Below are 14,193 nucleotides of genomic sequence, written 5' to 3'. Positions count from 1 at the left end.
CTCGAACCTCCACGCTTTTTAGCACGAGATTTTGAGTGTTTCTTAAACATGATATTTGTAGATCCTCACATAGAACCCACATACCACATGACTGTTTTTAATTGGCTGAGTTTCTGAGAACCGTTAAAACATAAATTCAATAACATTAATATATATAAAATTTCTGTGAAAACCCTAGAACCATTAAAACATAAATTCAATAATTCAATAACACTAAAATATATATATAAAATTTCTGTGAAAACCACAGAGTAAGAGATGGGGTTGCTAAAACTACGTAACGACACTAATGACGAAGGTTTCTACATGAGTATATTTGAAACAGTTTAGGCCACTCTAGAGTCAAATACTAATTAAAATAGTCCAAAAGTGTCAGAACAACCAAATATGAATTCTTACAGCAGATGGAACCTTCCTGGAAAACAACATCTTTATAATTAATTCATAAATATAAGATAAATAAATATAAAGGATATACAGGAAAGAACAGTCAATCCCCAGAATCGTCAAGTCACATGAAAACGAACGTCGATTCTGACTCAGTGAAAATCCAGCCTTATATATAGGTATACGCACCACATTATGCACCATCCACAAATCTGTTACCAAAATAACATTAACTCTTCAGAGCAAACCAATCTTGAACCGCCAGACTAACTAGAACAAGTTCTATGGAGGGAACAAACAGAAGGAGCAACAACCAAATACAAGATGACAAGCAAGCTCGCTTCCGAGGCGTGCGGAGGAGGCCATGGGGAAAATTTGCAGCAGAGATTCGAGACCCGTCAAGGAACGGTGCCCGTCTTTGGCTCGGGACATTTGAGACCGCTGAGGATGCGGCAAGGGCGTATGACCGAGCCGCCTATAACCTGAGAGGCCATCTTGCTATACTTAACTTCCCTAATGAGTATTATTCGCGTATGGACGACTATTCGCTTCGCCCTCCTTATTCTTCTTCATCTTCGGGCTCAACTTCTACGGGTGTGAGTCGACAAAATCAACGGGAAGTTTTTGAGTTTGAGTATTTGGACGATAAGGTTCTTCAAGAACTTCTCGATTCAGAAGAAAGAAACAAACGGTAGTCTTGTTTTCTATACTATATGTGGCGTTTTGGTGGCTGGCTAGCTACGTGCATTATTTGCATGTAGTTTGTTTATTTAGTACTTATTTTGGAATTTTGTTAGCATACCACGGCCATAATTGTAAGATACGGTGTACTTTGCGTATCAATGAAATATAATTGTCAGATATTTACGTACCTACCAGTTTCCATTAGGTCTTCGGATATTTCTTTGGCGAGATGATCATGAAGTTATTAAATGGTGTCAATAGTATCACTTTATATGATTTCACAGACAAAGTACACTACCATATAAACCATTCGTTACTACCTCTCAGAGAAACATATCATCCTTCTGTTTTCATATTCAGCTTTGTGTACATGATGAACATGTCTAGAATGGGAAACGATAAATTCATGTGTTACCAGCTTTTATCTTAATCTTTGTTTTTTTCTTTCTTTTCAAACAAGATACCATCTGTCAGGCTGAAGAATGAGAGAGAAAAAGAAGAGAAAAAAGAAAAGAACAATATTTAGATTCACTCTTCGCTAAATCTTTAAATTCATTTATTTCTTTATCCCAACTAAATTACCAAATATATTAGGACCACATAAATAAATAAATAAATAAATAATATAAATTTAAAAAAAAATAGTTAAAAAATAATAACGAAAATTTTAACACAGTCACTACAAAAAAAAACATGTATTGCATCACATAAATAGTATCATAAACATAAATGATACTAGTTTAAAATTTTTTTGATACTAGTTTAAATTACTTATAACAAATGATACAAATTATGTTATTATAACATCAGTTATACTAAATGATATTTTATTAATTTATTTAGTATCATTTCAATGAAACTGATACAAAATAGGAGTTTACATCATTTAAATAACTGATACATATACAAATTAGTGTTAACATTACTTATATAAATGATACAAAATTAACATCATTTAAATAAAGGAAGCAAGTGTTACATCGATAATAAAATGATACTAACATCATTCAGTTTAAATTAAAGTGGAGTTCGTGGTAGTTAGTCAAAACAATTTAGGTCAAAATATTCAATATTAATAATTTATATCATCTATATAAATAATGGATGTATTATAAAAATTGTATTGATTTTTAAGTAATTCATAAAATTGATTGAATTTTGTATAATGGTTGGTATATATGTAAATAAACATTTTAAAAATCTTCATGGCTTAAACGAGTTCGACGTCAAAAAGAAATTTTAAATGTATTTACATAAACTGATATTTTGTATTAATAAATTGTAACAGCTAATGAATATTGACTAAATAAAAGCTATCACTATTTAAATTCATGTATCTATATATATTATATATATATATATATATATATATATATATCTAAATAATGGAAAATTGAGTTATCTTAAGAGGAAAAATTACTATGAAAATGCTATATTTTGTAAAACAAAATATGCCATTTATGATAAATTTGTTGCCATGAATATAGGGATTTGCCCCGATTTTTCCTCAAAATTTTGACTAGTAAAAATTTCTTTAAATCATCCACTATCCTCTTAATTACCACGCCACAATAATCTTCTTCTACTCCTCTTTCTTTTAGAAAACGTTTCTAACAGTTTTTACATTCGATGATGATCTTTCATATTCATTTTGTAAAATCTTTTTCTCATATTATCATGTTTGGTTTCCATTCAGGGGCGGATGCAGAAGTAAACCTAATAGGGGGCACAAATAATTTTCCACTGTATTTTATTTTTGAGTTGGGGGCACTTAATACATTTGTTAGCATTTGTTAAAGAAAAATGAAAAGTTAGTTGGGGACACGTGCCCCCGTACGTTATGCTCTCCGTCCGCCACTGTTTCCATTTCTTCATATCTTTCGATATTATTCAGAATGGTTTTTATATTGTGAACTTTGAGATCATAGAGAGAGATACTACTAATCACTGGAAGAGTATGTTTTCTACGTACATCTATGGATAAACAGAAAAGAAAGGTACTTCAAAATTCTATGGTATCTATACTTTTGAATAGTTAATCTAAAATTTTAATCCTTTTGATTATCTTTTACTTTTTGTAGGTTGGAAATGTATTCAAGTGTGATGATATTCAAATGATAGCTATTGGGACACTTGCAATCAAGAGGAAGAAATATAGCAGAGGAATGAAGAACATGAAACAAACACAAGAATATGTATACACGATTCAAATCAATGTTATTGAGTTTGATTTACGATTTTTCTTTCAATTCTGTAAATGGTATTTTTATGTATTAATAGAAATTATCTCATAATACTTTAATTTTGTTTCTGTTATGAAAATCTTAATAGATATTAAAAATATTTGTGCTATAAAATAATAACTAACTAGATTAGGACCCACCCTAAAAGGCGGAACATGATTTGTAATATTTTAGTTTAGTATATGTTATATATAATATCTGTATATAATATTATATATATTTTTGTGCAATACTTATATATATTTGACATATACATAATATTTTATTAAATATATATAATCAGAAGGTGTTAAAATTTGTGTTGTACATGTTGTTAGTTTGTATTTAATCTTGTTTCATTTTTGGTATAATATTTTGCTTTATTATACTTTTAACTTATATTTTTAAAATTTAAAATTTTTGATTTTGTTAATACAATATTTATATTTTTAACAACTTTATAAGATGTCATTACAGCCTAAACATAATTATTTTGATATTATTAACATGTATTAAAATATTTTGTTCTTGGTTGATTTCTGGTTTGCTCTATACACAGTTTTTTAGAATGGAATATTTTCATCATAAAAACGTATTTAAGCATATGTTGTTTACATTTTGTTCTATGCCAATATTATGTTGTTTTGGAAGATCAATTCTTGTTCTTAACAAAATGTGTATGATGTGATATGATGAGGTGAAGATCAATTTAGATGAACGTATGTGATAAACGTATTTAAGCATATGTTGTTCTATGCCACCTTTATTAGGTTTTTTAGAAGATAAATTCTTGTTCTTGAAAAAATGTGTATGATATTATATGATACAGGTGAAGATCAATTTAGATGGACGTATGTGATACGATAATTTGTTTTTAACACAGTCTCCAAATGATTTAAGATTGGTTCGGTTTTGTATGATCTAATTATATTAAGAAATAACCAAACATATTTAAAGCCGGTATTGGTTAAGGTCAATTGGATCTGCGCATGTTAATATATGGTTTAATTTAAGTTGGTATGTTTCATTAGAAAAGAAGCGTGATATCCTAGTAACAATAATAAAAGAGGCCAAAATTTAAATGACAACTTCTAGTAGTAGATAAAAACCAATCCCTGAACTACAGAGTGAAAGTGCATGTAAATGGTCGTCTCCCTCTTATAACAAGCTCTATTGTTGAGTACGCTAATGGTGATGAAGTAGTGGCAAAGCTCGTCTATGAGAACTTAGAGAGACACTGCTCGAAGTGCTTCAGACTTGACCACGAGCTGCGTGACTGCCTCCAAGCTAAAGCAGAGAAGAGAGAGCAACTCAAGGAAAAGGAAAAAGAAGAAGAAAGCTTGACCCATCGCAACAGATCGCCAAGACGAAATGACAGAGATGATCACCGCATGGGAACAAGAGGGGAAGCAGGACAAGATAGACACTATTCACCTAACCCTCACCACCAGAAAGGAAACTACATTTCGGGAAGAAGCAACCAGGAAGCAGACTGGAGTAGAAGAAGCTATGGACACCAAAACCACTCAGAGAGACAGAGAAGGGATGATAGAGATGACTATGCCAAAAGACCCCAGCTACCTCATCACCGTCAATCCCACTCACGTGATCTGTCAAAAGAGCGCCCATCCCACACTTCAGTATACAGAGAAGTAAGAACACAAGCTCAACCACGTCCAACTTCCCCCACTGGGAGAATCTCAAGCGACAAGACGCCCGTAAATCATAGGCTGGAGATAGGAGGCTCACGTGCAGAATCAACCAACTCAAAGGAGACTCACAGAACTTCTGATAGAGGGATTCCTCTACAGAGTTCCCATCAAGACTTACCTAGAGAAGCAGTCGCAAAGGCCATTGAAGAAGTCCACGACGCAATGATCCAGTACACTTTGTGTGCTGACCCAACTGAAAGAGCAGCCAGAAGGGAGCGATTCAGACAGGCTGAGGCACAAGGAGAGATAGAAGAAACAGCGGTGAACATAGTAAGAGCGTCACTAGCAGCACAAACGGGGATAAATGAAGAAACAGAGACTCTAACCAGTCCCCCAAGAACCTCGGCTCTACTTCGATTGGGACCATCACCAACTCCTCCGGACCAGCCATCACAGAGTGAGCTACCACAACAACCTTCGACAGCCACCAGAAGGAAACCAGGACGCCCACCAGGAGGGAAAAAAGTTCAGACCAGTCCCAAAACACTTGCTGGTGCCAGTTCCCGAAAGCGAAAGGTACAACAATCAAAGAATCCTTCTTGCAAAAGAAACATCTCGATGGCAGGTGAAAAAGAACCCCCTAACAGAGCAACATCGACCCGACAAAGAAAGGCAAAAGCTAAGGGCGATGTAGGCAACTCCCTGGACTCTAATCAACCTATCTGTAACCTGATACCCGCGACTACAAAAAGGAAGAAGACGGATTTTCAGACTCCGTCAACTCTCGTTCCTTAAAGATACTGAGTTGGAACTGTCAAGGTCTGGGGAATCCTTGGACAGTCCAACGATTACGGGACATGAAGAAAAGCATAGACCCGGATATTATTTTCCTAATGGAAACCAAAAACCCCAATGAGTTTGTTCTGAACAAACTTGATCAACTTGGTTATGAGTTCTATGATCTAATCCCACCGACGGGACATGGAGCGGGAGGTCTGGCACTCCTTTGGAAACAGGAACTGCAACTAGAGGTCATTGAGGCCAATGCAAACCTTCTGGACACGAGTATCGAATATGAAGGCAAACAATTCTTTGCGTCTTTCATCTATGGAAGTACTGATAAAGCCCAACGAAAGCTACTTTGGGATCAACTGGTTATCACAGCGGATCTCAGGGATTCACCATGGTTCATTACCGGGGACTTTAACGATCTAATCAGTAATGAAGAAAAGGATGGAGGACCGGAACGCCCAGAAGGGTCTTTCTCAGACTTCAGGACCTTCTTAGCGGAAGGAGACTTGTTTGATCTACAACACACAGGGGACTTTCTTTCTTGGAAAGGCCAACGCGGAGTTCACTACGTCAGATGCCGACTTGACCGAGCAGCTGCAAACACGAGCTGGGCAGAAAGATTCCCGACAGCTAGATGCGTCTACCTTCCCTACGAGAGCTCTGATCACAAACCTCTCCTGTCCATCTTTGAACCTGCCAGGAAAAAACGACGAGGCCTATTCCGTTATGACAGGAGATTAAAGGACAACCAAGAAGCCACAGACCTAATCAGATCGACATGGCACTCAGCTACGAACAGTTCAATATCTGAGAGGATCAGCTTAGTTCGCAGAGCAATCTCGAAGTGGAATAAATCCAAACAATCCAACAGCAGGATCCTCATTGAACGAAAAAGGGAAGAGCTGGAGGTAGCACAGACAAGCACTACCAATGATATCAGCCTAATAAACAAGATTTCAGAGGAGCTCAGAGCAGCATACAATGCAGAAGAAGCATACTGGAGACAGCGCAGCCGCTTATTATGGCTCAAGCTAGGAGACCGCAACTCAGGCTTCTTCCATGCCACAACAAAGAAGAGAAAACGTGCAAATGGCTTCTCAGTCATAGAAGACACAGAAGGGAATCCTGTTTACAAGGAGGAGGAGATCTCGGAAGTGGTTATTCACTACTTCGAATCCCTGTTTACTAGCAAACCAGGAGAACGTAAAGATATTGTAGAGAGAGCCCTAAAGCCAATGATCTCAGAGGAGGACAATGACCAGCTCACCCTTCTCCCAACGGCTGAGGAGATAAAAATCGCGGTATTCTCTATCCACGCCGATAAAGCCCCGGGACCAGACGGGTTCTCGGCGGGTTTCTTCCATTCCAATTGGGATTCCATTGGTATGGATATAGTTCAAGAAATTCAAGACTTCTTTAACACAGGGAAGCTCCCACCTGAATGCAATGAAACCTTCGTTCGCCTCATACCGAAAACTCAGAGTCCTAGGACAGTGGCAGAGTATAGACCGATCGCGCTTTGCAACGTTTACTACAAAATCATCGCCAAGATCTTAACGAAGCGCATACAACCACTACTCTCCTCCATCATCTCTGAGAACCAGTCCGCTTTTGTACCCGGGAGAGCTATCTCGGATAATGTGTTGATCACACATGAAGTTCTTCACTTTCTCCAAAATTCCAAAGCGGAACAACGTTGCTCCATGGCGGTGAAGACGGACATGAGCAAAGCATATGATCGTCTCGAATGGGAGTTCATTCGCTTGGTTCTTGACAGGCTCGGCTTCCATCCTCGCTGCATCACGTGGATAATGGAATGTGTCACCACTGTTACCTACGCTTTCCTCATCAACGGCTCGCCTAGAGGAAACGTGATACCGAGTAGGGGAATCCGTCAAGGAGACCCACTTTCACCATACTTATTCATTTTGTGTAGTGAAGTACTCTCGGGACTGTGTAACAGAGCTCAAGAATCAGGCTCGATGCTGGGAATTCAGGTTGCTCATGGGTGTCCAAGAGTAAATCACTTATTGTTCGCAGACGATACAATGTTCTTCATCAAGGCAAAAGTGGAGGATGCAACAACCTTAAAGACAATCCTGCAAAGCTACGAAGAAGCATCGGGTCAAACTATCAATCCGACCAAATCCTCCATCACTTTCTCCAAACACACGCCCAACTCCCTCAAGACTACTCTCCGCAACTCACTGGAAATTGAAAAAGAGGGCGGGATGGGAAAGTATCTTGGCCTACCGGAGCTCTTTGGAAGAAAGAAAAAAGATCTCTTCTCGTCCATCGTCGATAAGATCCAGATTAAATCCCGTAGTTGGTCAAACCGACATCTCTCAACGGCAGGGAGACTTGTGATGTTAAAAAGTGTCTTATCCCCCATCCCATCCTATGCTATGAGTTGCTTCAAGCTTCCAATCTCACTCTGCGACAGAATCCAATCAGCTTTTACTAGATTCTGGTGGGACGGAAGTAGCGAAACTCGTAAAATGGCGTGGGTCTCTTGGGATAAAATGACACAACCAAAGGGTGCAGGAGGACTTGGATTCAGAGATGTCCAAAGCTACAACGACGCTTTCTTAGCCAAACTTAGCTGGAGACTTCTCAATAATCCCTCTTGCCTTCTTAGTCGGGTACTCCAAGGAAAGTACTTCTCGGAGTCATCTTTCCTACAAGCTCAGAGCCGGTCTGTGGAATCCCATGGTTGGAGAAGCATCTTAATAGGCCGAGATCTCCTCATGAGCAATACAGGATGGGTAGTAGGCAATGGAAAATCTATTGATATCTGGAATGATCCATGGCTCAGTTTCAAGGAACAAAAACGCCCCACAGGCCCAGCTCCGGAACTCCAACTAGATTTGAAAGTCGAAACTCTGTTTCTCCCTCATAAAACAGAATGGAACAGAGAGGAAATAGCCAGAATTTTGCCTTTCGAAGAGGATAGAATCCTATCGATCAAGCCAAGCACCACCGGAGCTCCGGACAAGCTCGTCTGGCTCGGTACAGCTTCAGGAGAGTATAGCACTAAGTCAGGCTACTGGAAGGCCATGGAAACCCGTAGAGAACCAGCGCCAACTCCCCACCACGCCGATTTCGACTGGAACAAAAGCATCTGGAATCTTCACACAGCTCCAAAGATTAAGCTTTTCCTTTGGAAGATCATGAACCAAGCGGTCCCTGTAGGAGCTCAGCTTGTAGCTCGAAACATAGCGGTGAACCCCAAATGCAAAAGGTGCGACAATGCCGAATCTATTAGTCATCTTCTTTTCCACTGTGAGTATGCCCAAAATGTCTGGTCTCTAGCCCCATATACTCAATGCTTGGACTCTAGAAGACTAGTAGATTTTGTCTCTTGCTGGCCCACTCTGAGCAAGCTGACTTGCCTTCCACCCTCGGGAATCGCATTGGGACCTTTAGCGCCATGGATTCTCTGGGCCATCTGGACCTCTAGGAATAACCTCCTCTTCAACAACAAGATGATAACGCCAGAGGAAACTTTGACTAAAGCTCTCTCGGCAGCTAGGGAGTGGCTAACGGTTCAAACCACTACTGCATCTCCTCCTCGAAATGCCGTCCACCCCTCCTATCAAACAGGGTCCAACTGCATTACTGTAAACACCGATGCTTCCTGGCATTCTGATCGTTTGGTTGCAGGTTTGGGCTGGATCATGGACACAGGACAAAACAGAGCTTCATACATGGCGCACTGCTACTTTGTCAGCTCACCATTGGTGGCGGAAGCACTTGCAATAAGAGAAGCCATCACGCTGTGCATTGAAAAGGGATTCCTTCGTGTGCACGTAAAGTCTGATTCCCTACAGCTCGTCAAAGCCATTACCTCGGGCTCGTCTTTCCCTGAAGTCTATGGAGTAATTGCTGATATTTGCAACATTAGTCTTGCTTTTGATTGTATTTCCTTTTCTTGGATCCGACGGGAAAACAACAAAGATGCCGATGCACTAGCTAGGCAAGCTTTGTTGAACGAACCGTTTGTTGTAGCTACACTAAACGTTGAAGATTAAGTTGAATGAAGTATTTGGTGTTACAAAAAAAAAAGATAACAATTAATTATGGAACAAATAATAATAGGATTATTAATAATTTATCAATAATCAAATATTTTATTTACGTTAAAATTAAAATTCACATTAACATCAATTGTTGTAACTGATAAAAATATTCAACATCATTTGTATTAAGTGATACAAATATTGACATCAATTTTTGCAAGTGACACATATCAACACCAATTACAATAAATGATGCAAATATTATAAATGTTAACATCAATTATGTTTTAAACTAATGTGAATTATTTGCATCACCACTTTCAGAGTCATTTTTGTAAATGATATAAAATTCACTTGTATTATTTATAACTAATGCAAATATTTAGAATAAATGATTCAATATACCTCTTTTTTTGTAGTGACATCTAATATATAATTTTTTTATATGAAGTTTTCATTTAATCTATTAGACTCATGTGTTTTACAAGATGTCTAGTTTAAACCCAAGAAAAATATCAATCACTGTAGTAAAACCAACTTTCTAGAAATACGGAAAGTGAAAATTTGTATATATTACTATTTAGTCAAAATTTGTATTATAATTTATATATAGTATGTCATGATGTAACAACATAAAATTACATCAAGAAAATGTTAAATAAATACCTGTCTGATCGCATGCTCTAGTTTTTTTTACTTATTTTGTTGTAATGTTTTCATGTTTTCCCAGAGTTATTTACATTTTATACAACTTGTAATTAAATATTTTATTTTAAATTATTCAAATATTATATTTTATTTGTTTATGAAAGGTTAACGATTATTAAAAATTGAGAATAAATTATAAATTACAGAAAATTTAAATATAAATTTGAAGATGACCATTCGAGTAAGATATCCTCATTCACTTATTTTCAGAATGGTTCCCTTTAAAATGAGGATGCATGGGGATGCTTATTAGAGATGCTTTTTGCTTTTTGTTTTTGACATATTAGAGATACTCTAAAACCATCTAGCATGATTGTATAATACAAAATTGTATAATACTATACCAAGTAACATTTGAGAAAATAGTCATTTAAAATTCCCGCGAAAAGTGACAAACAGAAAACCTTCCTTGATCGTCATTCTGATCGTCCTGGATAAAATCATGATTAGTACTAGTTTCTCCAACAATAAAAAAAAAATATGATAGAACTAGGAAAATCTACAATTAATGGTTTGCGTCATTCTGATCGTCCTGGTTATAACTCTCTCCACCTTCTAGAAGCTCTTCCAACAAACTATCGTCTAAATACTCAAACTCAATGACTTCTTTCACGCTACTACCGCCTGTTCCACTAAACTGGGACGACGAAGAAGCCACAACATTCTCGCTGCGGCCACTTGGACCGTCTGTCATCATTGGGTATTCGTGAGGGAAATTTAGAATGGCCTTTTGACCTCTCATAGAAAAAGCAGCTCTATCGTAGGCCCGAGCCGCGTCTTCCGCAGTGTTAAACGTTCCAAGCCAGACACGGGCACCATGTCTGGCGGAGTTCCGTATCTCCGCCGCATATTTCCCCCATGGACGCTTTCTTACACCTCTGTATTTCACCTCATTCGTGTTAGACACTCCATGTTCCATAAGTTAAGCTTTTAAGTTATATTTTTTGCATGTACATGTGTTGATAGTAGTGATAGTTTATTTATACGTGGAGGTAATGTTGACTATTGAAAATGTAGTGGATCTTATTTTAAAGCACGTGCGAGGAGTCAAAAGCCTCCTTATTTTAATGAAAAACAATTTGATCATGGGGTAGATTGCATCCTAAAAATGTATACGTGCATTGTCATAGTAAAGAAATGATTGGGATTGGCAAACAAATGGAAAAAAATTGTGGCAGCTCCTCGTTTAGTGCAATTTCTGAATATTTGAGGGGCTAAGACAGAAAATATTGAACTTGTGAGTGAAGTCCAATGAATCTGGATGGTCAAGGTGACGGCTAAGTTGAAAGGAAGTATTTTGTGACAACGGACAACATTTGATTTCAGCCTCTCACTTTTTTTCGGTCAAGATTCCTTTTTGACAAAATTAAAATATTATTATCACGTGCAAACTCTGACCGCACGTGTGATAGATTCTAGGCTTTGAAATTTCCACTTGACCATTACGAAATGCATAGAAATATGTTTGAATCTTTTAAATACAAATATATTATATACATAAAATCATATGAATAATGAATCTACCTCGCATTTAACAGGATGTACTAAAAAAATTTTGCATACTTACTGTTATTTGTTTTCTTCGACCAAAGTTCAAAAGTAATTTCGTAAACCATATATAATCTTGACCGCTTTGTGCATTGTGATATATGAACGAGTGTGATTTTCTTTCTGTATTAAGATAAACAAAACTTATATTCTCTGCGAAGAACTGATGCATTATTTGCTCTTTCATATTGCTCCTACAAACGTCAGACATTTGGATATAATTTGAATAGCTATCTGCCAGACCATCGATTAACTATTTGAATATAACTACCTACTAATTTAGATGGATAGTCGACAAAAAAAGAAAGAATATAACTACCTACTATGAGGTGAAGCTTTCTTTTTTCTCACTGGTGTCAACACCAGTCGGGTTGAAGAAAGAGATAGTATAAAGGTTAAACCAACTTAAAACTAATTGATTATAAATGAATTAGTTCTACTTCTTTATATATTACTAATGTCACAGATAAAGTCTCAATATGTGACCTTATATTTTCATATTATTGTTTATGTAGCGACTTATAGATGATCGATTCAAATCAAAAGCGAAATGTTGTTACTAGATATGTAGTATGGACATAATAGACCCACGAAAGTGTTACCAATTTTCTTTTACATTTTTCACTAATAATTGAAAGCCATAGTTCGGAAAATTTGAAACAATTCGAAATCAGGATATATGGTGATATTGATTAGGATTTGGGATCATTGATTCTTTTTACCACAATTTAGGATCATTGATTTTTTTAATAATATATGCGAGAAGATAATACAAAAAAACAAACTGATAAAATAAACGATAAAAAAATTAGGATGGATTTCTTAAAAAAAAATTTAGGATGGATCACCAACTCGATACATGTAAAAGAACGTTTTATATATTAATTTACAACAAAATTTATCTTTAATTATTATTTTTTGAGAAAAACTTTAATATATATATTTTAATTATTTAAGAATTGTAGCGACCCAACCCATGATCGATATATATACAAGAATATTTTGTTTTAAAAATCTTAGTGATAACTGAAATCCCATCCTCAAGTGTTTAGAGCGGGTAGTTACACACTACTACTAGTAGTCTACTAGCAAATCATATTAGATTTAAGGTATGTTAATGTTTACTAATTATCAAGACAAATTTTTTAAATTTTGATACACATCAGTCTAAATCTCAGATTAATTACATCGCATAGAAAAATTTGGTGGAATGAGTACCTTTTTGAGCAAACACTGTATATGAAAAATGCTCATTTTGCTCTTATATATTTGGAGGGCTAGGAAATTTGAAGATGCGGCGTTTGAAAACGCCAACGAGCGTTTTGTTGTTCCAAACTTCCAAGTGTCAAAAAACCTGTAAGAAACTTGAATGATTCTTTTATTCTACCACTTTCTGATCAACGATGATCACACTGTTTGACTTGTCTATCCCTGTTTTAGATTGGTCGTTTTCCCACTTTGTGTATTTGTTCTTGCTTTTAGAAAGTTAAATTTTTGTTCCTTGCCAAGTGGCCACTCTTTCAGACGTTCGACAAGAGGTCTTTATAAAATTATGCCTCTCACAGTAATACATGATGCCCTCAATTTTTAAAAATATTTTGCTGCCATAGGCAAAGGTATCCTTTTTTTCACACTGTGGCAGGGCAAGTAATCTAAGAAAATAAGATCGAACCAACATAGTGCGACACCTTTGTTTTAAAAAAGCAGTCCAACACTGAACGATTCTCTTACGGTCCCGACCAGCCTTTGCTTAATGCGTGGCTTTACAAAAGCCCCATATATTGGATAGATTATATATTTTCTTAGTTTAATAAAATTCACATTCCTTCCATTCTAAAATAGTTAATATTTATTATAAAGAGTTTTTGATATTTCAAAATACATGATATTTTGATATTAATTTTAATTTTATTAGAAACTATGTGATCAATGATGTTTTATAATCTTTTGATGATTAGTTGAATTAGTTTTAGTTTATATTTTAATGCTATTTTTAGGATATATATATATATATATTTATTGTTATTTCAACTAAAACATCAGGTAATTTGAAACTAATTATTATCATTGATTTTGTTGTCATATATACCAAAGTATTTTTTTTTAAAAAATTCGATATGTTTTTTTCTTCGCAAGGATACGATTTGGTCTTAAAAAAATCCCGAAATTCCCTCAACTTAT

At 36.1% G+C, this 14,193-nt stretch overlaps 3 protein-coding genes across 3 annotated transcripts; 2 read left to right on the top strand and 1 right to left on the bottom strand.

Moving 5' to 3' along the window:
- Positions 1–611: 611 nt before the first annotated feature.
- LOC108810152 (ethylene-responsive transcription factor ERF098) lies at positions 612–1,258 on the top strand. Its single transcript, XM_018582284.2, has one exon. It carries the CDS (start codon positions 672–674, stop codon positions 1,080–1,082), a length of 411 nt encoding a protein of 136 aa, XP_018437786.1. The 5' UTR covers positions 612–671; the 3' UTR covers positions 1,083–1,258.
- A 1,789-nt stretch (positions 1,259–3,047) lies between these two features.
- Positions 3,048–5,740, top strand: LOC130495494 (uncharacterized). Its single transcript, XM_056986899.1, has 3 exons — positions 3,048–3,068; positions 3,153–3,295; positions 4,420–5,740. Exons 1-3 carry the CDS (start codon positions 3,048–3,050, stop codon positions 5,738–5,740), a joined length of 1,485 nt encoding a protein of 494 aa, XP_056842879.1.
- A 5,027-nt stretch (positions 5,741–10,767) lies between these two features.
- LOC108810822 (ethylene-responsive transcription factor ERF095-like) lies at positions 10,768–11,394 on the bottom strand. The gene has a single exon (XM_056988436.1). It carries the CDS (start codon positions 11,381–11,383, stop codon positions 10,970–10,972), a length of 414 nt encoding a protein of 137 aa, XP_056844416.1. The 5' UTR covers positions 11,384–11,394; the 3' UTR covers positions 10,768–10,969.
- Between the last annotated feature and the right edge of the window lie 2,799 nt (positions 11,395–14,193).

The sequence above is a fragment of the Raphanus sativus genome, chromosome 6, assembly GCF_000801105.2.
Source record: "Raphanus sativus cultivar WK10039 chromosome 6, ASM80110v3, whole genome shotgun sequence".
Taxonomy (NCBI): Eukaryota; Viridiplantae; Streptophyta; class Magnoliopsida; order Brassicales; family Brassicaceae; genus Raphanus; species Raphanus sativus.
The sequence above is the reverse complement of the archived record's forward strand: the minus strand, read 5'-3'. Positions and strand labels throughout refer to the sequence as shown.

Bases quoted from the DNA above. Each gene is read 5' to 3' on its own strand.
- LOC108810152 (XM_018582284.2), top strand. From the start codon at position 672: ATGGAGGGAACAAACAGAAGGAGCAACAACCAAATACAAGATGACAAG.
- LOC108810822 (XM_056988436.1), bottom strand. From the start codon at position 11,383: ATGGAACATGGAGTGTCTAACACGAATGAGGTGAAATACAGAGGTGTA.
- LOC130495494 (XM_056986899.1), top strand. From the start codon at position 3,048: ATGGATAAACAGAAAAGAAAG. The intron at 3,069-3,152 runs GTACTTCAAAAT...TACTTTTTGTAG, and splicing joins TGGATAAACAGAAAAGAAAG to GTTGGAAATGTATTCAAGTG. The intron at 3,296-4,419 runs GTTTGATTTACG...CCTGAACTACAG, and splicing joins ATTCAAATCAATGTTATTGA to AGTGAAAGTGCATGTAAATG.